The 24,545-nt window shown below is 40.8% G+C and overlaps 1 protein-coding gene and 1 long non-coding RNA gene across 4 annotated transcripts in view; one reads left to right on the forward strand and one right to left on the reverse strand.

Moving 5' to 3' along the window:
- Positions 1-24,545, forward strand: part of LOC130602244 (uncharacterized) — a 61,536-nt gene that overhangs the window by 33,429 nt on the left and 3,562 nt on the right. The gene's annotated exons all lie outside the window — the stretch shown is intronic.
- ADGRD1 (adhesion G protein-coupled receptor D1) overlaps positions 20,465-24,545 on the reverse strand; it is a 140,521-nt gene continuing 136,440 nt past the window's right edge. For all 3 annotated transcript variants that reach the window (XM_057414921.1, XM_057414922.1, XM_057414920.1), the window contains 4 exons: positions 23,827-23,953; positions 22,988-23,029; positions 21,688-21,780; positions 20,465-21,054 (listed from right to left, as the gene is read on the reverse strand). In XM_057414921.1, coding sequence (XP_057270904.1) covers positions 20,959-21,054; positions 21,688-21,780; positions 22,988-23,029; positions 23,827-23,953 — 358 coding nt within the window. In that variant the 3' untranslated portion in view covers positions 20,465-20,958. The remainder of the gene's footprint in view (positions 21,055-21,687; positions 21,781-22,987; positions 23,030-23,826; positions 23,954-24,545) is intronic.

The following is a 24,545-nucleotide window of genomic DNA, read 5'->3' on the forward strand; positions in this document are numbered from 1 at the left end:
TTGTGTCAGAATCTTGTTACAGGTTCTTGTTACAATCTCTTTATTTAATTCATCTGGCCCCAAAAAAGCCTATTCTATCTTTCATCGCCTTTCCAGTCTGCAGTATTCCTTATTTCTTATATCTGCTCAAATTAAGAATTGTGGAAATTGCTTTTAGTGCCATAACATTATATATATATTTATCTTGAATCCTGCTGAATTTCTCATTATTTTTGGTACTCTGACTTGCACAGGGATCCTTAGCCTGAGAACATGTGAATAGTACAGACAGTTCATTCTTCATACAGCTCAAGAGCTCTGAATTTAATCGTGTATATGGCAAGTTTGTCAGATTAACAGATTCTTCAATTTTGTTTTGGCTGCTGCTGGTAGCAAGTAAACAGAGATAGAAAATACACTCATCTAAGTAGGAACTGGCTTCAACTCTTGACAAGATGTAACTACAGAAGTGATGGTGACTGCTGCAGTGAGAGTTGTAAACCAATATTTTCTTGTATACCAGATTTCTTGGGGGGACACTACATGATCACTTCCTGACCTCTCAAATTAAAGCTTAATTTTCTTTCTAATCTAAAGTGAAACCTATCCCTACTGGTTTGGAGTGTACTAAATACCAACAACTTTATATGTATATGTGTCCTGCTTAATTCATGCAAAGAGGAGATGAATTCATATTAACAGGGACTGGTTGCTAACTAACACTTTCATTCAAGATATTGTGCTGAACATAGAATATAATATACCATAGCACACGATATGACAGCAGAAGCTCCCCACGTAAATGTACCCTCATACGCTATATTTTATCAAAAAATAATTATTGAATTTGCAAAGCAACTGTGTCATAAGTCATTTCAAGCCTTTAGTTACTTACTATAAAGAAGCTACATAAATAATTACTGATTCGCTGACAGCAATTAAGTTGGCCTAAGAACCTAGGATTAATAACACACTCTGCTCATTCTCTGGAAGAATAACTTGTATACTATTTCTAAACATTATATGTCTTTGTCTTGGATTATGATACGTGTCGGCTCATCCTGGCCAAAGGAGCTATGAAAATGTAGCTAAAATGGACATTTTCATCTCATTAAATTGCTTTCCCTTAATGTTTGTTTTTTTGCAATAGTCAGGATTTTAGGGAGTCAAAGTTAACTTATTAGTTTAATCCTGGAAATTAGTTGCTGTAGGTTTTGCTTATCAAGATCAATGGATAATAAAAACCATTTTGACTTGAATGAGATTTCCTTTTGCAAGGGTGCAAAGACAATACTGAAACCAATTTGACTGTTGCTATTTTAGAGACTGAAATTCAAATACAAGAGCATACAAAATAAATACTGCACCAAAATCTCTGATAAAGGGAAGTTTGTTGCTATGTAGCTATAGCTGTCTACAACCTTGTAAAGACATAATACATTAAAGGCTTAAATGAGGAATACCTGTTGTGTTAGGAATGCCCCCTCCCCCCAGATATTATTTTGAATTGCATTTTACAGAAAGGAATAAGGAAACATTTTTGGAAGCTTCTAGCTGATTCAGGCATGTGAGTCACATCATTAAGTGACATGGGGGCAAACCCACATAGCTGTATCTTCAAAAACATCTTTTGAAAGTAGTTGGATCATAGTTGCTTTTTGCACATTTTGCTGGGTATTCATTTGCATTGAGGGGTTAAGCATACTTTAATGTCTTTGCCCATGTCAGTTGAACTTTAAGAGTTGTTCAGTGCCTTCTACTACTTGGATTTCCATCTGCCAAGTCACTCACGAAAGCAGGATTTAGTTGCTCAAGTCCCTTGTGATGCTTAGGGCAGTGGCATGAAAAAAACTGAATCTGGCTGCCTAAAGATGCAGCTGGGTACTCAGCAGCATATTAGAAAATACCCAGGTTAGGCTTGAATTCAGTTTAAGCAGAAATCACAAAAGTGCCCATGCTGTTTACTCAACAGGGTCTAATTGGTACATGGAGGCACTGATCAAATGCCGTCTGTAAATGAAGAGAGATTCTCTGTTTGTATATTGTGCTGAACTGTGTGTGTAATTGCAGGAAAGTACCTGCAGAAGAAACAACCAGGCCAAAAAGATAATGCTGTGCCTTGTGCTGTGTGAGAGCTCCTGTGCTCTTGAGACTGCCCAGTGCCACCGCCTGCTCACACCACCCATTCACGTCCCATGCGAAAGATATGAATACACTAGCTCTCCTTGCTTGTTCTATGTTCAGCATTGAGCAGCTTGCATTGCTTGAAAGCAGATCACACTGTATCCTACACACTGTGCCCCAACACTAACTGCCCTGCTTTTAGCAGTTAAAAGAGTCAACACCAGCAAGTACTCCAGCTCATTCTGTTGATAATAATTTTGGTTGCTTATGCCTGCCTGGGAGAAGGGTCTTAAACCAGAATGTCAGGAAGCATGGGAGCTGCTTGCTCTTTGTCCCAGTAATAAACAGATTTTAGATTGTTCTATTAACATTTGGCTGTTTGCAGTTCTGCTTTTATTCTGAGAGGGGCCTTCACTTGACTTTTTAACTCTAGGTTGCACACAGTCCCCCTTTTGTTTAGAATAGAAATGAGAAGCAGGGACCTGTTGAATTAGTTGGAAAAACTCCACTGCTGCTCTGATATTCTGCTTCTCAAGGTCTGCTCAGGCTTTTGGTGGGGGCTTAGAAGAAAGAGAATAACCAAGATGTATTCTATTTGTGACTTTGAGCCCCCTGAGTAGTTGGGGATGTAGGTCATAGTCACCTGTGAAAATTCCAGAATCATGCTCTAGATTTGAAGCTGAAGAAGGTTTGATCAGTTTTAGAAGCTAGAGGATTGTTCAGTGATAGGAGTTCAGTGACTGCATAGAGCTTATTCCAGCCTTTCTCCGAGTTTGACTCTTAGGATAAGGGTTAGGTCTCTCTCTGTGATTGAATCAGATTTTTAAATATTGACAATAATCCTGAAGTTTTATGTAAATTGAAATCTAGCTTGAGTAGGTAAATAGATGCCTTCCTTGACAGGGTCTGTCAGCAGTATTTCCTTTTAATAAAACATCTGAAATTTAGCTTCTCTGGAACTATCAAAAATTTTACTGAATCCCACCCATTGCATGAAGCCTATATTAGGAAATTAAGGAACTGAATTAATCTGAACGTGTTAATGCAGTTACTTTATCCTTTCTAAGACTTTTGATAGTGTGACATATGGCACCATAACCTTCAGAAATGGCAGTATCCTCAAGGAGGAAACCCTTAAGAGTGGTCAGGAAGGGAAAGGCAAATCATTAGCTGTCATTTGTGACCATAGAGGAATTTTTTACAAGTACCTATTACCTTTGGGTTTTCCTTAAAAGAAACAACCCCCAAAACAGAAAGTGCCACCGTCTGTTGCTTTCAAGGTTCTTCCACATCTAAACTGTGTATGTTTGGAAATGTTCATATCCACCTCAGTGTTTCTGGCTGTGGCAAGGTTGGCTGTGCAGATGAAGAGGTACCTGGTGCTTCCTTAGCTGGGCTGGTCACGCAGACGTAGGATAGCGTAGGTCTTCTTCACAGGAAGGAACAAAGCTGCCTTTCCTGAGACCTGGGCTCAAGTACCAACTCCACTGCTTTTTGTGTGACCCTGAGTAAGGTGGATTTTCCAAGTTCTTCAGCTATTAGACGAGTCTGCATTTTACAAGACTCATAAATTTGACTCAAACATGAGAGCTAGTATAAAGGTTTTGCTTTTTCTTCTCTTTCCTACCTGACCTGCATTGGTGATTTTAGGGGAAATTAAGGGACCTATTAAACTGTGGATGAACAATATTAGTTCTAGATATGCGTTCTTAATGTTCTTTCGTAATTTTGATATTATTATTACAGTTCTCTTTATTACTGTATTACGATAGCACTGCAAGGCACTAAGCAGAAATTGGGGCTAGGAGTACTCTGTGCACCTAATGTATACACAGAGTAAACATTTGATGCTCTAGCAAAAAATGCATACTTGCATTTTAAAACTAGGTGCTAGAGAGGGATAACATCAATAAATGTGAGAGAATGGCAATGGAGGAACAGTGAGACTTCACTAAAAGTGGCAGTTTGGTTCAATTCCTACCCTTTTAAAAATCAGTTTTGCACATTAGTATTTTGTGAGCTAAAACGTGATGTGTGGGTGAAGCAGCCTCACTGGGATCACAGACTTGTAGTTGTGAAAGGGCAGAAGGGGAGTTATTTTCCATAAGGCATTTATTTCCGTTTAGATTTTGTAACAACATTAGGTACCCACTTTTCCAAGAGCTGTTTTTATAGTTCTTGGCTCTAAGGTCCTTTTGAATGAAGCTTTTTGCTTCAGAATGTCCTGGACTGGGCAAGGCTCCAGTGTATTTGTTTTGTAACATATTGCTTGGATAATGTGACCAAGGTGGTTGGTTGAGGCTTTTTTTCCCAGTTTGCCCTGGAAATAGACTGTTTGACAAGTTCTAATTAGAGAAATACTGGTCTATGAAGGAAGTTCTTGTACGAAGACACTATGAGGTGGGGAGGGCTATATTGCGATGTTACTAGCAAGAGACACTGAGCTATGAATTTACACTTCACTGCCCTGTTTTGCAAGACAGAGAAAAGAACCTTTATGAAAATGATCCTGGGGAGATGCAGCCCAGTCAGTGATGTTCCTAGTGCAAACACTGATACAGTAATTGTTTCATCATGCTCTGAAATGATCTGAGAGACAGGAAAGTATTATTGTTTATGTTAGAGAAGTTTCCTGTTTATACAATCCAGGACAGTTCAGTGGTAGAGAAAATTGATTGTTCTTTAAAAATCATAAGGGTAGAACGTTTTTTATTTAAGAAGATGCTATCAGTAGCATCATCTTCAGTAGCCTTTGAACTATTTTAATTCATTCAGGATGAAACCAGCCCAAGTTGCCCTTCTGATCTCTGAGGGTATCTACTACCATATGCACTTTCTTGGACTATGCGTGTTTGAGATAAGGCACTCTTAAGTTATTTTGATTTTGAAAAGGAAATAGACAAAGGCTTTTACATCTGAATTCAAGCAAATATGGAATGGTACAGAAAATTGTCTTTATGCCAGACTGATGTACCTTTTTAGTTCACTTTGTTCCACTCTAGAGACTCTAGTGTGTAGTGGCAACAGAGGGACAGAAGTGACCTTCTGAATAAGATTTCTTGTCCTGCCTTTAAGCCTTACCTTTCATATTTCTATTGGAAGCATTCATTTAAATAGTTCTCAGAACAGATTCATCAGAGTGGGGTAAATGATTTAAGGCTGATGGACTGCTGTGTAACTCATGGTGGGGTTTTGTTTTTTCCAAGGTTAAGGCCTTGTTCCTGAAGTATAGTTTTCTTCATGATAAAATGCAATGTGAGGAAGAGGTTGCACTTCAGAGGATATATAGCTTGCTGCAAAATGTTAGTTTTTCACCTCTGTATTTCTAGACTGCCTGGTAATGTCCCTCATGTATTCATTAGAGAGTGGATGGATCAGCATGGCACAAAACCAGAATAAGATTTACACTAGGAGATGTGAAAACACAATACTGAGGTAGAGAAAGGAATTCTTTTCATGTATGGAATAGAAATACTCTGAAGATACAGCATCTGTGCTTGCTTTCTGCAAATATTTTTCTTCCTCCTCTTACATTTCCATTTGGAAATTGCGTTTCTGCATAAAGGCCTTGTAATTTTTCCCTTTTTGAAGTGAAATGGCATGTACTCTAAATGGATGTCTTAAACAGTAATGGCTTGAGCTGGACTCCTTGCTGGTGGCTAGCGAACCACAAATACATACTGAGCTGAGCAATGGGAAAAAAAGATAATCACATCGTTTACTTGAATTGAGCATCAAACTTTGATGGAAGGGGGTCTGTTTGTATGTTTGTTTCCCAAGAACATTTGAGTGTTTGACCTGAATACAAAAAGTAGTTCTGGAAGTGTGGGGGTGGCTTACTCCAATGTTGGAATTCTTACCAGAAGCAGGGTTTGATACACATCTTTCTAGTTCATTGCATGTTCTATCACATAAGAAAACACATCAAATAAATGACTGTTTCTCTTTGGTTGTTCATCCTCCTAAGACTCATTTACTTGAAAAATCAAAAATGCCCAAGTACTGGCAGCATTTGTAGGCATCCTGGCCTTTCTAATCTGGGTTTGCAGTTTGCAGCAAGATTGTAGATAAGAAGAAGTCAGATATTAGGGCCAAAACACCTTCGATTTTCTAATCTACAGGATTAAATGTATGTATGCATATTGATATATACTCACGGGCATACACAGATCCCTAAAGAGCAGACTTGCATCTGACTTACAGTTTGACTTATAGGTAGGAAACAGGAGTTCAGCTGAAACAGACAACCGAGGTTATATTAACTTAATAAAAAATGTAGGGTGTAACTCAAAATCCAACATCTTTAACAGAAGTCAAGTGATTTTCTCATTTGTCTGGCCAGCTTCTCTCAAGCTCATTACTCTTTCTTGATTAAATCTTTTCTAATGATTTTTGCCTGGATGAGAAGTGGAGAAAGGGTAGTCACAAATCACTCCTTAGACAGACTCTGACAGCGATATATATGACTCATTTACGTTCGGCTGGATGCAAGTCTTTAAGCCTTCTTAACTATAAGGAAAAGGGTATCATCGGGAGCAAATAACCTAAGTATGTAAATTCTAAGAAGGGAAATTTCTACCGTGTTATAGCTGGCAGTAATAAGGAAATTGGAAAAAATGTTGCAAGTTTATGAGGAATAAATAAAATAGTGAAAAACAGAACCAGTCTTAGAATACTAAACATTGAAGTTATCACAACCCATTTATCTCATAGAATTTATGTATTAGAAGGAGAACAAATAAGCAACTTTGCATCTTTGGTGTATTTCTGTAACTGGACTCCACGAACAGTTTGGTCTGTGAGTTGGACCACTTGAGAATGTTTAATAAGCACCTTTTGGCCTGACTAGAGTGGCATACATAGAAAACTCTTCTATTCAAGACCAACAGCTACACAAGCTTTTTGATGCAATCAGTTCTTTCAGTGAAAGATACAGGTAAATCTTCATTTATCCAAAGGATACTGTTCTTACTTCAGCAATAGTTGGGAGGGTGGGAAGGGCTCCACTTTCCTTTAGCTCCTCTAGTAAACCTGTGCTTACATAGAATGAAACATGTGCTAGGTGCAGAACAGCAGCTTTCCTCAGTTTGCCCTTCTAGATAGATGGGAGGCAAAATTATTATTTCTCCCATCAACCACCTGTTATTTTTCTCTTTTACCTACTTCTCATAAGACTGATGGTAAATGTCATGTTTCCTGACAGAGAACTGGGCTTGCTCTGAGACATGCTTTTCTCACACTTATATAAAATAACATTTCTTATTCTGTTTGCTTTGTTGCTAGCTCTTATCTGTAATTTGGATCATAAACCAGGACTGTCTTTTTCCAGGAATGCTGACTGCTGTAATGGCTGGTAAATTGTGAGGATTACTTTCCTTCTTCTTCTTCTTCCCACCCACCCCCCCCCCCTCCCCTTTTTTTTCCTCCCCTTTTGTTCTGATATTTTGATGTTTCAAAATAGATTTGGGAACTATTCATATTCTGTAGCAAAAGCAGAAGCAAAAGTCTTTTATCCTCTTCATTTCTGACTGCTGTGTCTGGTTGTTTTAACATGTTGTCATTCCCTTTACTGAAAATTAGGGAGGGCTCTTTTCAGTGCTACTGGTGTAAGTCGAGGCCTGATCTGGAGCTTACTGCTGTTAGTACCAACAATTTCTGTCATCTTCTGCTGGTTCTGAATACTGCTGGGAAAGTAACTGTACAGTGAGGGATTTGGGTCCTTCACCCAAGTCATAGAAGGGAAAGAAAGGGCCTGGGAGAATGAAGAACTGCCCACTGTAGATCAGGTTTGAGAACATCTAAGGGTCCGGAAGGTGCGCAAGTCCGTGGGAATTGGCTGACCAAACCATCATCTGTCAGATCTGAGAAGTTGTGGCAGTTCGGTGACATTCCCACTGACTGACGTAATCCCCATTTTTAACAAGGGAAAAAAGGAAGACCTGGGGAACTGCAAGCCAGTCAGTCTCACCTCTGTGCCTTGCTAGGTCATGGAGCAGGTCCTCCTGGAAACTATGCTAAGGCACATGGGAAGTAAGGAGGTGATTGGGGTAGCTTTAGGATGATTTAGGGCCAGGTGATTTAACTTCAGTCATGGACATTCACAGGTTGTAAATTCCCGTGTAATTCCCAAATTAAAAGCTTTATAGCGTATTTTCAGTCCTGCTAGGAGAGAAATGAGACTGGCATATTTTAATTGTTTTCATAGTTACCTTATAATTGCACAAATTAAAACATTACATGGAGTCAGTCGTCATGTTTTGAAAATAGATTTCTAGGTAATAGGTTTATTTCAGTGCTTTACTGTGGTTTAGTAAGTTATTATTCACCCTCGCAATGTCTTTCTTTCAAACAGTATCATTAACATGCTGGATGAAGTCTTCCTGCTATTGTTCAGAATTCCTGTCACCTTTTCCATCTCTTGTGGCAGCATGAACATCCATTTAGGCTATCTACTCTTTTGGAAAATAACCCTGTAAGTTTAAGTGTACATACAGCCACCAGTACCGTGGGGTTCTGGTTTGGATTCTTGCCTCTAGGCATTGTATAAATATTTGTGATTAATAAAAACAGGTTATAGAGCCACTTCTAGAAACTCCTCTTACTAATCATAGTGTCAGCACAAGGACCAGCAGGTAAACTCAGGGGAGCTGTATCACACAAAGCTTTTACTGTTCATTTTTCACTGAGTTTCCACATCCATCCTACTTACCAGCAAGGGGTCTGGCTATTACTTTGTATTTATGCAGCCTTGTTTCTTGCTAGCCCCTAAACACTACTGTCATCATCAGTATTATTTGCATTTATAATAATAATGACTAGCTAATAAGCACTGTAAATACTGCACACAAAACTGCTCAAGAGAATACTTTTCACAGATTAGAGCACAGTTTACTGTTCTGTCATTAAGCCTTCCGATACCTCCTCAGCTGCTAAAGAGAAGTGAATTTTGGTCCAAGATGTGGTGGATTTTACTACATTCATCATCTGGTAGATCCATCAAGGGATTCCCCTCATGCTTATGATCATGGTACCTCAGCTCCTAGAACAGCAAAACATCATTTCTTACTGACTGAGGCTCAGGAGGAGTAATGTGAGACCAGGAAAGTTGGGGTCTCTGGAAGCAGTTTGAGGGAATCAAGTCCAACCAGTGGTAGAAGGTGGAGTTCTGCTGCCTGGGGCAAGTTGCTAATGAAAAGATGCTTTTCTGGTATCTTATGGCAGAGGAGCCCTGACAAAGCCTTTGCTAAGGGGTCTTGTGATTTCTTTTGAATGCCAATGAAATTATTAATAAGAAGATCCCTTGTAAGTGCTGCTCTCAGTTTGGGTTGCCATAGAGACTGCAGACCTGCTGTTAGCACAAGCCAGACTTGGGGAGCAGCCCCCGTGTGCTTGCTGGGGTTGAGCATGTTCTGTGGCTTGGAGGAAAGCGCAGCAGATTGAAGCTGTGCATATCTGAGGCAGAGTAAATCAAGATGTTGTGGATGTCGGGATCGAGGGGTTTCTGCTTCAGATAAATCCTTTTTCTTTTTTTGCTGCACCCTTGCAGACTGTGAGAGCAGAGAGTAATTAAGTTGCAGAGGTGGCAAGAAGCATCCAAGCAGAGCGTGCCTCAAGTCAGGGATATAAGCCAGGACCTGGACAAGGCCATGTTCCCACAGTACTCTGCTGATTTTTAAATAACAAAGGGGAAAATAACCTTTATTAATGGGAGTCTAGTCATCTTCCAGTGCCCGTTGTGTTTGCAGGGAATTGGACCCAGTGACTGGGCTTTCTGTGCTCCTGCCTCCAAATGGCTTTAGAAACTTCTGGGGCAAAGCATAGTTTTGCAATATTAATCGTTTTGTTAGAGAACCAGTTTTAGTAAATTCAAACCAGCCACTTAGAAGTTTGTGCCCTTGATCTATGTGGAGGAGAAAAGCTTCCATAGAAACAGCTATCTCAAGAGCCCCAGCATCCATCACATGCCAAATTCAAAGCATAAAAGCAAGTAAAGCACTGAGAGGTGGTGATTGAGGAGCAGCTGCCCATCAGAATGTCAGTCCAGCCCAGAAGGAAGCCGAGGGCCAGAACAATCCTGAGCCAAAGAGCAGAGGGGGGGTAAGGACCTGAGTCAAAGCCAGCAGCAAGGCTCTAATGTTGGGAATTAGCTGCTGGAGAAGTCAGGAGATGGGCTCTCGGGTGGCAGGAGTTGCCTGACTAATTGATGGCAGTTCACAGCACTTCAGGATGTACTTCACAGAGCCATCTAGGCTCATGGAGAGGGTGCTTTCAGAAAACTCTCAGCCAAGTATGGATTTCTGTAAATGAGTGTTTACAAATAAGGCACTTACCACCGGGGCTTTACAGATAGCCACGGATTCCTCTTTAACACATAACCTCAATCTCCCCAGCCAGGCTGAGCAGTGTCAGATGCAGATGTTAAAAGGAGAAAGTGAAACCGTAGGCATTGCAGAGGTGGATGTTTGCAATACCTAATGTAAGTGATGGCAAGACTAAGTGAGAAATGCCTGAGGAGTTAAATAAACTAGAGAGGTGTTTATGGGAAGTAACCATTTTGAAAGAATGAAGAAGGGAACAAGACCTGTGAATGTATTTGATCACTATAAGCAGACACCAGCTGCCTCACACATCCTAGACAAGTATGGTTTGACTTGTAAGTATAAACCCCACTGTCTAAACCCCACCATCCATAGGAAAGGTATATAAACCCCACCATCCTTAGGAAGAAATAGCAGAAGGTAGAAGTGGAAGTAACACAACCTCTTCCCTATCCAAGTCCCAAAATTAATACTGCAAAAGCAGCAGTGCCTGTAGACCATGTAGGAGGTAAATGTCTATTGTTTATTACATCTGCTCTGGCTTCACTTGGATAGATAATGCCAAGTAAGTGAAAGAGAAACATGTGGGGAGTGACTACACAAGCGACTAAACCCGAAGTTGTTCTTAAAGCATTGTGGGAGGTGCATCGTGGTAATGATGCACTTGAGAAGAATGTTAAGTGCCAAACAAATAACTGGAATTCAGGGGTTTTGAGTAGGTTTATTTTACAATTTCCTGACCTGAAAGTACAATTCAAACTGAACGTGCAGTAAGGATCAAAATGCAGTTAGTGGTCAGATGAAAACTGAGGTTTCAGACTGCTCAAAACCAGGCTGCTGTCCATTTATGCAGTTCAGGAAGGGGCCATAGCTCTGATCCAGCTTGCATCTTATTCAGACATAAGCAGACATCCTGGTTACACAGATGTGTTGTTATGCTTTAGTTTCACTGTTATCGTGTATGAGAATTTTGTTGTTTTCTGGCAGTTAAAACTTGAAGGGGTAACAGTGGGTTTGGCCATGGCAGCAGGTGAGCAGCTCTACTGTGCTTAATGGGAGTTTCTAATTTAGCAGATGAGTAAATATCTTTCTTTTTGGCACTTCCCATCAGCTCTGCCCCTCGCAGACACATAGCTCTGTTCCCTTGAAAAGGGAGTTAATGTGCTCTGTGACCTGTGAGCAGACCCTGTGTCCCCTGTGTCTGCAGGGATGTTTCTTAACTAAAATCAGATGGGTTTGGCTGGGCTCCTACTGTGCTGGTGGCAGGGAGAGTTTGAAGATCTGTATATGCAGTGTGAGCGTTGTACATTACTTCCACAGAGCAAAGTGAGTTGCTGTGTCTCAGATACAGAATGAGGCTGCAGTGTGCCTTTGTATTACTCCTTTTGCATGGCAGTTTTCTGGTTTTGGGGTTGGGTTTTCTTTGCTTTTTCTCCTCAAACTGCTTCTCTTAGTTCTTACTTTCTCATCTTGGAAAGTACAGTGATTTGCAAATTACAGTACACCAAAGGAAACTAGAGTTTAGCTGTTTTGAGCTTCCTGATGAGCATTTCTTGTAGTGCCATTACTGAGGCTGTTATCTGAAAAATGGGTCTATTAAATGAAGAGCTTTGATATGTAGGAAGAAAATTATCTGGTATTTCGGTATTTCTTTCCATGTTAAATTATTGTGCTGATGCACATCCAGGAGGGACTGTATTTTTCTTGCAGAAAGAACAGTTAGATGTTCATAGTACCAAACATTTACCTAATAGGAAGATGCTATTAAAAGTTCTACAAAATGTTTTGTTGTTTGTCATTACAAGTTATGGCTAATGTAACAGTTACAGAGGAAAGGCAGGCTGTTGGTTCACAAAGTTTGCTCTGCACACACACGTGAATTTAGGTATTAGGAAGAAGCTCTTCCCTGTGAGGGTGCTGAGGCGCTGGCACAGGGTGCCCAGAGAAGCTGTGGCTGCCCCATCCCTGGCAGTGTTCAAGGCCAGGTTGGACACAGGGGCTTGGAGCAAGCTGCTCAGTGGAAGGTGTCCCTGCCCGTGGCAGGGGTTGGAGCTGGATGAGCTTTAAGGTCCCTTCAACCCAAACCGTTTTGTGACTTTCTGACAGCAGGGTGGGAAGCAGAGCACAGGGGAGCGAGTGAGGCACTGAGTGATGCTGTGAGGGAGCGGGCACTTGGTGCCATGTCAGTGCCAGGAGCCCAGCTGGGGTGGGGAGCCTTGCTTTCAGCCTGCATGCAAGACTGCTGTGCTTCAGGAAACAGGACCAGGGGTGTTTTTCTTGTCTCATGCTTTCTTCCCATTGCCTTAGGCAAGGCCTTCTCTGTGTGCCAGCTTTTTGGGCTGCTGGCACCAGGAGCTGAGCCCCAGAGCAGAACTCCAGTTGCAGAAGGCAGCAAGTGCTGGACTTCAGGCTTTTCAGTGCCTGGCTTTGTAGGGCCTGCTCTTTTCATGGGTTTGGTCTGGATAGACTAGAAAATAAGTATTATTTCAGAAGCTGCTTTGATTTCAGCCATCACAGATTTAAAGAGAAGATCATAGAAGTGACGTTTGAAATCGTGGTGCAACTATTACCCTTTACTGTCCACTAAAATCCTCCTAAGTGGCCACTCTGCTCTTAGGATGGCAGCACACGGCATGAGTGTTTTATTTTGCAGCACAAATGTATCCTGTATCGAGTGTCTGAGGCAGACAATTCAGTAAGTGTAAGCAATAACCGATTTTGATATAAACAACCTGTACACTGGAGACTCTTCAGACAAGCAGAGAGCAGCTTTCACACGTACCTTCCAGCTACGTTGTAGAACAGAATGCAGGAATCCAGATTTGTGACCTCTGGGTGATTCCTGCTCCCCTACATGAGAAAAAAAGAGGAAGGCTGCACTGTTTCACTGTGGTGGCTTTTTGGCAAACACATTGACGTGACTTTTTCTGTGATGATTCATCTTCCTTAATGGGTTTGAGAGAGTGCAAGTTCCTTGACAGTATTATGGAAAGAAGCAGCAACTGCTGTGGCAGAGAAGAGGTATAGGGCATGTAATAGGACTGGCTCTGCAGCTGTGCCTGTAGAATGAAATGCTGTGCTCTCCTCTGCAAAATGTAAATGGTGCAAATTTGTTACTGCTGGGCAGTCTCTGGTTTTAATGGGGGAGGGTCTGTCCTGAAGGTACATAAGCAGTGAAAGAAAAAGGATGATACAGGAACTGTAATACAGCCATGCTAGTGAGGAGTGCACGTTCCATGAGGTAATGATGAAGCATTTACTGATACAAATGTGGGGGGTCAGCACCTGACCCCATGTCTGTGTGTGCATGCGAGGCAGTGCAGAGTGCTGCAGAACCCTGCATCGGGTGCTGCTGAACATGACCAGCACTGGCAGCAGGGGAGTCTCTGGGGTTTGTACTGACCTCCTAGCAGCTGTAAGGTCTAGGGGCTCTTGGTGAGAAGCACGGTGTGTTCTGTGCTGTGCTACACACCTGCTGGCTCAGGGCATGGGAGGATGGTGATGTCTGTGCTGATGCGGGACCTGCTGTTGCTGCGTGGACAGTCGGTATGTCAGGGGGTACACGGGTCTTGTTCCCTTTTCCATTCTCTCATCCAGCATCAGCACCTCCCCAGCTGGTTGGGGTAAGTTAAAGCAACAATATCCTTTCTATAGCAGACTTTGCCTCAAAGAGCCACTGGAGTTAATGGGTATATCTATCTATTCAAAAGTTTGTGCTCTTCAGGAGGGGTTCCTGTGTGATATGTGTGTGTATGGCCAATGTGGTCAAAAGATGAATATTCCAAGGAGGTTTGCCAGTCAGTATTTTCAGAGCACTGACCAACGCTTCCTTACTGTGTGTAGGCTCTTTCACATGAGCATGATTTAGTCGGTTATTAGTTGCTGGTGTTACCAACATTTTACTCAATTTTCTTCTCCACACAGTGTATATCATCTGCACACCGATATTCTCTGGGTACCGTTTGCCCTACACAGAAGTTCTGAAATCTTTAGTTAACTTTTCTCTTTCAGGCTGTGATTGAACACTCTTCCTAAAACTGATGAACACTAAAGGTTTCAGCAAGCTGCTTAGAGAGTTCCCAACTTAAACTTACTTTTTGCCAAGTGATAATCAGCCACTATTTCTGATATCCCCTTAGTTTGAAGATATAAGAAATTATTTATAGCATCACTACCAATAATGGATAGTCTGGCTTTTAAGAACTGATTCTGGGAGACCTTTTCATGCTGTACGTTGATTTGCTGTTGCTAGCAGGCAATACTGAGCAGCCTTTTAGGCATATAAAAACATAGCACTGAAAAATACCCCTGCACCATGGGGTTGAACTTGCAGTGTTCTATTGACTGTGTATTATGTATTAAAATTTCAGATGTATAATCTCAATGCAAGCTCACCAATTGTGGAACACAGTCTACAGATACTTTTGCTGTTGCTTCAGTCAGCCATCTGTGCAGATATTCACAGATGCTAAACCTCAGATCCTAAAGCCTCCCACACAGTCATCAGCAGAGTGTGAGACCAGCGTGAGGACAGAGCTTTGCCCTTTTTCCTCTATGACCACATGCCCATACATCCCCCCCCCCCCCCCCTTAATTTTCCTTTTGGACATGGTAAAACATGACAGATCAGTGACACACAACTGGCTAAGTGAGAAGACGTGCTCACATTGCATTGACCTGTGCAGAATCTGAATCAAGAATGCCAGGAGGGAACATGCTATAGTCAATATAATATGAATTTTAAGTTGCCAAAATCCTACTGCGTAAGGCCCAGATTCCCAAGGAACTCTTTGCTGCTTAACTCAAGACATTCTTCGGAGGGCAAAAGTTTGGTTGTGTTTTATAGTGCGTTTTCCTCCAGCGTATTGTGAGCTGGGCACAAACTAAATTTAAGGCTTTTGCAGTGACAGTTGCTCATTGTGCTGCCTTTATTTGGCTTGAACTGTTTTCTTCATTATTCCATGTTCTGCAGTAGAGATAAACAAATGTTTACGTTGGAGAATGCTAAGGGACATGTGCAGTGCCCAGTGAAGCCTGCTTTTGTACAGTATGCACAGAAAATTCTGGTTGCCTTTAGTGTATAGGTAAATTAGCCTGAGAGTGCTTTGTTGGGAATTACCTTTAGCAAATTAGCAGTTGGTGATGGAGGCTCTTTGGTAAAGATGCACTGAGCAGTGCTTAAAAGTGTCTTATGACTCAATAGTTCTGTCCTGTGTCAGCACCTGGTGAAGATGCTGATGTCAGTGGTATATTTAGTTTTGTAATCACCCTTGACAAGGTGAAATCTGGCCCCTGAATTCCAAGAACATATGGGATTATTGAGAAAGAAAATAGTGTGAACAAGGGCAAGTATAGCAATAGCTATCCATGACATACTACACTGACTCATCCAAGCATAATATGGATATAATGAATACGTTTTTAAAGGCAAACATGATGTAAAGCAGTGCCAAAATTATCTAATTCATTATCCTGTCATGAATGAAAAATGTTAAAAATACCCTCTATGTTCCACAGAATAGCAACAGAGCATTCTTTCGTGTATGCCTTACAACATGGTTCAGAGGGATACAAATGGAGAAAAGGTTTCTTTGTAATAGGTATTAAAAGATGATGAAACACCTTTCTCATCTGAATGCCAACCTTTAATTTTTCAGGATATAATTGGTTATTTTTCATCACCTAAATCCCCTCCTATTTAACATCTCATCATCACCCCACCACATATACACAGCAATGCAACATAGAGGAAGCAGCTGGCAGCCTATTAATCATAATAGAACTAGCTTTTACCTTGAAAAGGTGTCATCTACAGCCCTGCACCCCTGTGATGCTGCGTTTGTGGATCTCTTTGTTCTTTGAGATACATCATTTGTGGATTTACATTATCATTTCCAGATAAAAGTGTAGTAGTCAAGCTTTAATACAGTAGGCATTAATTAAAAAAACATCAGTTTTTGTAATGCACGTCATTATGCCCATTACCCTGCTATAGAGTGACTGAGCAGGGCATAAATATGTGATGCAGTGGCTGGGGGGGACAGGGTGAAGGTTGGGGGCCAGCCATACAATCCTTTTGTTCTCAGCACTGCAGCCAGCAATAGGTGAAAGAACAAAACCATTGTGTAGCATTAGGATTTAATAATAAATACTCTGTTTGTCAACTGTGAGTTTCAAAGCAGTTTGAACAAAGAGGGCTGTATTGTTATTGTCATTTCACTGGTGGGATAAACACATAGTCAGGGAGTTACTTGCTGAAGGTCACTGAGCTGGGCAACAGCAGAGCAAACCCCCGGTGTTCCTGACACGCTGTCCTTTCTGACCATGCCTGCTGTGCTCCCCAGCATCCAAACCATGGATGGTAGTGGCTGATTGACAGCTGCTACAGTTACTGGGTTGCAGGAGAGTGCAAACTGCCATGGAAAATTAATTATCGTGTGTGCAGCAAAATATCTGTCCCCAACTCCAGCAAACAGAGAAGATGGTGGTGTGGTGGTAGGAAGATTTCTGAAATATGTTGGGGTTTTGGGGTTTTAATACATATATTTATATATATGTGAAATGTGTGTGTCAGTGTATATCTGACTTTGTGTATCTATATGGAATCCTAGAATGGTTCAGGTTGGAAGGGACCTTAAAGCTCATTTAGTTCCAACCCTCCGGCATAGGCAGGGACAGGGCAGCCACAGCCTCTCAGGGCAACCTGTGCCAGGGCCCCACCACCCTCATAGAGAAGTAAATAAATATAAATGTATATATATTTTACACTCGTACACACACACTGCTGAGAGTTTTACCCTCTGTGGCTGAGACACAATCTGTTTGTCATGTCCATAAATCGAATTTTTTTACCTAGGAACTGACCTTGACTAGGTTACTGAAATAGTTGGGTTAAAAGAAATAATCTGCAGCAGCTGCTTCATAAAATAGGCTGCTTTCCCTAAGGGGAAGGAATGACTTCTCTCAGTATATTCAGTGGGCATTAACTTCTATACAGTTGGCACACCTGATGCATATAGCAGGACTTCTCATGTCAGAAAAGCTCTGCTTGTTTAATCACCACCTTGGTACTCATAGGGAGCCATAATTGTTATGCTGTTGTTTATAATCCATGTCAAAAGAATAATTTGAACAAATGCAAAGTTCTTTTAGGAAAGTAAGACTTCTTGTTTATTTTGAGGTGAAACCCAATAAAACTAAATTATTTTACTACTTACTGGCAAAGTCATTCTGGCTACATTACATGTTTTAAAACTCACATCTCATTCAATTAAGATTTCATACCATTGACAAAATGATGCTGTCCTGAAAGAAAAATACTGCAATAGCTGCTATATACAAGCCATAAATAACCTGCAAGATTTTCAGGCTTCAAAAGGCTGAGGGCAGGAAGAGATTGTTTAAAGATTCATTTGAGCATTTCTTATTCAGTACATTTGTTGCATTCAGTAACAACAAAAATACATTAAATCAAACAAAAGGAGTGGACTTAGATGGCAACAAAACACATTTGTGCTTTTGGACTTTTTTCACTTGTTTATCAAACCCAGAAGAAACACTATCCCCAACCCAGTATTCCAAATGCAGTGTTCCACCTCCTTAACATCCCGTGCCATGAACAAGATAAACTGCTTCATCACATTGTTCAAAAGTTAAAGCACGGGATGCAGGTTATCCACAGTGGATCTCAGTGGATACAGGATAATAAATGCTCCCTCGGTATTTAATACATCTAAATCACATTCAAAAGTAGAAAGCCAAAAATGCTCTTCTTTCTTGGTGAACACTTTTTAAGTCTGCTATACCTGGATGAAAACCAGATTTAGCCCTTTAGAGTGCTGTCATTTGTATGTTGCAATTGTCATTTGTTGAGTTTTTTTTCAAGTGGACCTTGGGTAGTGACGCAGGGGACCAATACATGTATGAGCACAGGAGGAAATGCAGGCAATGAAAATCGGGTAGAGGAGAATATTGTTTAAAACTAAGAATTTGTTTTAAAAAAAGCTTTTATGTCCTGGTTCATTCACAGACCTGTTTGTGCTATAACACAAAGATTGGAAAGGATCAAAGAGGGTTTAAATCTATAGCCATGGTCACAGTGTAAAAAAGCAAAACAAAACCCAAACCCCAAAATAAAACACACAAAAACCCCACATGTTCCAATATAAAAAAATATGCTTAAATATGTTGTCTGCACATCTGCACACCATACAAACACTGAACTCTTGTTATCACAGTACTGTTCTGTTGCAGTCTCCTCCATACACTCAGAGAGCTCCTTCTTCTTTGTCTTTTTTTGGGAAAAAAATAATCATTCTCAGGCCAAGAACAGCCCCTATATTTACACAGCTGTGGGACATCCAATGCAGAAGAGGCAAGGAAAAAGCCATGCATAAAAACCAAAGTAAAGACACAGCCATTTACATACTCAGCTTTTACTGACCTGCCTTTTAGAGTTCGTTGTCAACAGGTTGAGTAATTGAGCAGTAGGAAACACAAGCAGCCTATGTGTTTCATGCATGTGTATGTGTGATATACGGTATGTCACATTCTGTTGCAGCTGCATAAATTCAGCATATATCTGGTGAAACTAAAAGATGTAGCCTCAGACAGATTTGAGTTAACTGTGAGGTTTCAGTTTGGTGGCCGTACCAACAAGTCTTGGCCAGGAAGAGGAGAAAGCAGAAAAGATTGCTCCAAACTGAAACAGATCATTTTTTTTAGTGTAGGAAGGGATTTGGTCTGATCAGAAATGAAGTGCATTGATGTTTTCTAACTTTCAGCTCCATGTCTTCTGGATGAAACACGTCCCTAAATTGAGTTCGAATTGATAAATGGTTCCTGTTCCTCACAGATCAATTTACTTTTATTTTCTTCTTCACAAATTTACTATCCAATACACAATTTCCACCCTGCACATTAGTGTGCAAATATCTTTCCTCTTGGAAATCAATAGCAGATGTCTTGCTAGAGTCACTGGGAGCAGAAATGGCCTGAGCCACGGAAGATACAAACAATTAATTAAGAAAAAAAAGATCAACACAAAACCTCTTAGGCAAATCTTCAACCTCTTTTTTTGCTATTTCCTTTCCTTTACTATTTTGATAGCCCAGTGTGAAAAGGAGTGATTCCAGCAAATCAGTTAGGGAGACAGCTACTGTGAACAGGGAAGAGCTGGGGCTAAGGAGATGTGGCTGCAGAGCCACTCTGCATAGGGGGACTCATCTTTGGAAATTGCTCTGGAGCCCCTGGCCGCTGAGTAAATCCCAGAGCAAGACACATATTTAGGGGTTCTGACCAGCTCCAGAGCTTACGTCCTGCTTTATCTCTGTCTGGAAAGGTGCATCATTGGTGCTCCAGAAACCACCTCTGAGAACCTACAAAACACCGGTCAAAAGAAAAATTACAGTGGTTTTTTTCACCTTAGAGATCCTTCATAGCAGTTTTAAAGCAGAAGCTATTAAGTGCTGAGCAGAGTTTAAAAACACAAAAGACTCTGCAGAGACCTATTTAAAAGATGCCTGTAGGTAACAATACATAGACTTCCTTGTAGTCCGGCTGTCTTCACAGTATATCATTGTGTTACATTTTTATGGTTGGAATTCAGTGTCTTGATTTAACCAAGAACAGAGGAAAGATAAATCACAGTGCCAGAGTTTGATTCCAAAAGCTACAGTGCATTTGTGAAATGCACTTAATGGACAGCTGTTGATTGCATCCAAAAGCTTCAGGCAAAGCAGTACAAATACTTTGCAATATGTGAACAGATACAGATCAGTGATAGAAATGCTGTGGACCGTTCTAGGATACCCTTAGCCACTTCTGCCTTTATAAGTAGGATGTAAACAGGAATATCTAAAATACCAGTAGGCCACATATAGGACATGTACATGTTACAGGTGCTGTTTATGTGCATAGAGACATTATATGTGTATATTAGTTTAGCTAATTCCATGCCCACGCTGGGAGCTGGGTAGGTGGAACAGGCTTCTTTGCTCATATCCTGGATTCCTTGTAGCATTTAAATTAATCACCACACTATGTATTTTGAATAAGCTTCCACTTTGATAATTGGATTCTGTAAGGCAATAAATGTAAACAGAGTGCACAGCAAGACCAGAATAGCCCCATTACAACATCACAATGAGAAGCATTTCATTTTAAAGCATAAAAATTCATCTTTCCAGAGGTATGTTGCCTTTCCTCTGTTCTGGGAGCTGGAATGATGCAGATAGCAGTAAGCCCTTTTTGCATACCTAGTGTTTTCATTGTTGCTGTCAAAACCATCCAGTGTATTTCTGTGCTAGCTATTATTACATCTGTTGCTAATAGCCAAGTGGTAGAAGGCGTTACAGTTTGAAGGCAAGCAGATGAGGGCTATTTACTCAACAAAACAATATGGCAATTTCCAATTTGTTAGGCAGTGATCAAAAAAGCAGTTTTCTACTGGTATCAACAGTGAAGAAAAACTGGTGGATTCCGTGTCAGAGGTCCTGAATGTATGGCTTGATTTTTCACTTAGAAGCTGGTATTACTGTCAGACTGCTGATAGATCAATGCGGTTGCCTGAATTGGTGCTTTTATCCCAGGTGTTCAGCTTTGTGGGGGTTGTGCCTGGCCTGTTCCCAGTCATCTGGAGAACAAAACAATATTGAAAATAGATGTATGTATTTTGCTAAACCACTTTTATTTGGATGAAGTAAAAGCTTGAAGACATTTATTTACATTACAGAGTTGTCACAGTCTTGAAAGCATATGCCATAAAGGGTTTTCAAACAGGTATTGCCACGATCTAAAGTGATTGGCAGTGATCACTTAATAATACCTATCACTTCAGAAGTCTGGTTCTTTATAGAAATAGATGTCTTTAAGGAGAGCTAGAAAAGCATATTCATGTGTTGGCTTATTTAAGAGTTTATTCCTCAAGCTTAAATGTAAAAGTGCTCTATCAAAAAGCCATCATCATCAGACAGATAGGTTGCCAAAATGCTGCTTGAATGCATAATGCAAAGTCCATTACAAATGGTGGGAACATAAACCTTTGTTTAATGCTTGATATTTTACCAGAAATCGAATTATTGTCCTTTGCTTTCAAAACATTGTAGCTGCAGCTTAATGCTCACTGATTGTACCCATCTACACCATGCGTTAGGTTAGGCACTAAAAATACCTGTGTGCTGCCTTGTGTCCTGTTCTGTCTAACAGAATTTAATGTGCAACACCTTCAAGTACAAGTCAAAAGAAAAAGGAAGGAAGGAATACTCACAATGTCCGAGTTGAAGGGTTTCACATTGACGTTGCGCGTTGAGCTACTGGTAAGGGACCAGACCTTGGTTTTGTGCTTAAAGGCAGCTCTAACCTTCCAGGGAAAAAAAGAAACCTAGTGGAAGATTTCTTTTGCAAAGTTCATGTCTGTTTGCACAGGTGCAGGTGACAGTCCTGAACCATCAACTCTTCAACTACAAATTGACAGAAAATGGGTTTTGAGGATACAAATTCTGAAAAGTTTCTGAGTTTTCTCATGAGGTTCCTGGAAAAAGGGCAGCAATTCCAACATTTGTCTTTGATGTAAGACATTGGAAAGCTTTCTGAGCTTGGGAGAGACTAGAACAAAGAAATATTTCTGACTCCTTACCTTTAAGGTGCCTGCTTAACTTCAGTTGGTTTCAGTAAAGATCAAGAATCCCATAATGAGCCCTGACTCTCCAGACTGACTGCAGCAAAAGTAATATCAATGCTTTAAGACTGAACAGGTTGTAAATACTAAATAACATCTCCACAGAGGAGTTGGAGTGCTGCCGTTACATAGGAAGAAACAGCAGGCCATGGGGCAGAACTACTTAGTAGCATCCAGAAGAAGTTGCTGTGGGAGAATCCAAGTTGTATTCCCCAAGCAGCACTCCCATGAGCCGGAAGCGGTGTTCATAAGAAACTGCTGTTGTAATAGATGCTGCCGAGCATTTTCTGCTATCTGCAGAATGGGAGGAGTGGATAATGCAAGCTCCAGGCCCAGCAGAGATTGGTCTCCACATGCCCTGTTGACATCAGCCTTGCCTTGGCTTCATCCCAGCTCCTCTGAGACAGCCTTAATGCAAAAAGATGCCTTGATCCACAATGAAAACCTGAACTTCCTGCCAAGAAAAATACCTGGAGTGTGTCCTACTCTGTTTGGTTTCCCATTAATGGCTGCATGAGCAATGTCCGAAAGTATGTTTTCTGAGAATAGTCTTTGTTTTCCTCCCTGGAACTGCAGATGTAACAAAGCCAGAGCCAGTCCTGCATCCTTCCTTAGCAACACAGCCCATGCTCTGCTCAGCAGGGCTTCTTTCCTTCTCCTTTTTTCCTTTTTCAAACCTTTCTTAGGTAAGTAAATTAAATGTCAAGCATGGGTCAAAATGCCACAAGTCACAAAGTCACTACTAATGACTTGTATTAAGACCGTGTATTAATTGAAAGAAAAATCAGTAGCATAGCAGGCAGTGATAATGGAGAGTCTTTTCTTGTTTTATACTCGTGTTACCTGAAATTGGTAACACCAAATTAGTTAGAACTATTTGGTTACATACCTCTGAATTCAGAAGACAGTGAAACAGGAACATGAAAAATCCCTGAAAACAGATAAAAGGGAGAAGGGTGAATCTGACATACGATAGAATATTTCTTGCATTATTGTATAAAGCAGGTATCGAGTAGCTGGAGATGCATAAATATCAAAGAGTGGGCCAAACTGCCCTACATTAAACTGGAGACACCTGCAGCATTAGGTTACCATGAAGCTTGTCTGGACCTTTTCCTGTTAAACAGCACCTCCTAATCACTGGGGTGTCAAGAGAGATCTGGCTGTAGAGAATCAGGAATTCTCTTTTCATGACAAGAGAACTTTTCATCTGTGCTTGCAAAGATAAAGGCAGAGGGAAATACTCTTTGGGAAATGCCAGATCAACATTTTTCACGTCAGCAAAGCAAGGTTTTAGCATTGTGAAAATTTTCACAACAGAATTTTGACATCCTTGGCCTTTTTGCCCAATGGAAAGTGAAGGGATTCCATACCTTTCCCATCCCCAAAATTATCTTCTTTTGGGGGAATATTCAGCTGAATTTACAGTTTTCAGTTTGGAGATAATTGGAACTTTTCTTGTCAGTTCATGGGGAGAAGTCTGTTGCACTCTAGTAACTATAGTGCTGTTTGTTCCTGAGACATAAAAGGATTCTTCCCCTTTGTAACCATTATTTGGGAAGAATCACTATTGCCAGCACTGTATGGTCAGCACAGGCTTAAAAGATAGAGGAAGGAACATAGGAAAAAAATGCAGTAAACACAGGCATGTGCAGACATTACTAATGATCCACCTACCGGATCACAGCAGCAGTTTAATAGCCAGAAACTTTTCCACCAGTTACTTACTTGTAATGAATTGAAAACAGCAAATATATACTGAAATACTAATGCATGGGCATTGACGGCCAAAACCCCAAAGATCCACGAGCTTCCCAAGATCGGTAAGAGAACAGCGACAGCTTTAGCTGTTAGCCTGAAAGAGAAAACAAAAATAGGAAATGTGATGAGACAGTTAAACTTCAGCCCACACAGGGAGTTTATCAGTGAGGGCTGTCTTGGCAGCAAGGCAGCGTGTGTATGACTCTTCTCCATAAAAGTCTTTCAATGGGCAAGTCTCTTAATTACTCATCCCTCATCAATGAAAATGGGGATAACAGAACTTCAGTATCATATGGGATAAATACAGATGGAGAGTCAGTAACTGAGAGTGCAGATGGAGAGATGGTCACATAACCACTGTGGTCATATCCACAGTTACAGCAAAGTAGTATTTGGTTGATGAGGAGTCAAGTCTAAGAGTCAAAAACACAGAGAGCAGAAACTGAGAACAAAGGCAGCATCACATGGGAAAACAAATCCCACCATGTAGTACATCCAGAATACACTTGCTGAGCACTACAGCTGAGTCAGGACAACACGGGATTTCTCTTACAGAAAGTGACTTGGGATTTTTAATCACCACAAATAAAAGAAACGTGATGTGCCGCTGCCAAATACAAATCCTCTAACGCCCCAGTATTATTCTGCTGCCACCCCGCTTTGTTCAGAGTCAATGCAGAGAAATG

The sequence above is a fragment of the Pezoporus wallicus genome, unplaced genomic scaffold (genome assembly GCF_028554395.1).
Source record: "Pezoporus wallicus isolate ANWC-B61680 ecotype Strahan unplaced genomic scaffold, APGP_CSIRO_Pwel_v1 contig_8047, whole genome shotgun sequence".
NCBI classification, from domain to species: domain Eukaryota; kingdom Metazoa; phylum Chordata; class Aves; order Psittaciformes; family Psittacidae; genus Pezoporus; species Pezoporus wallicus.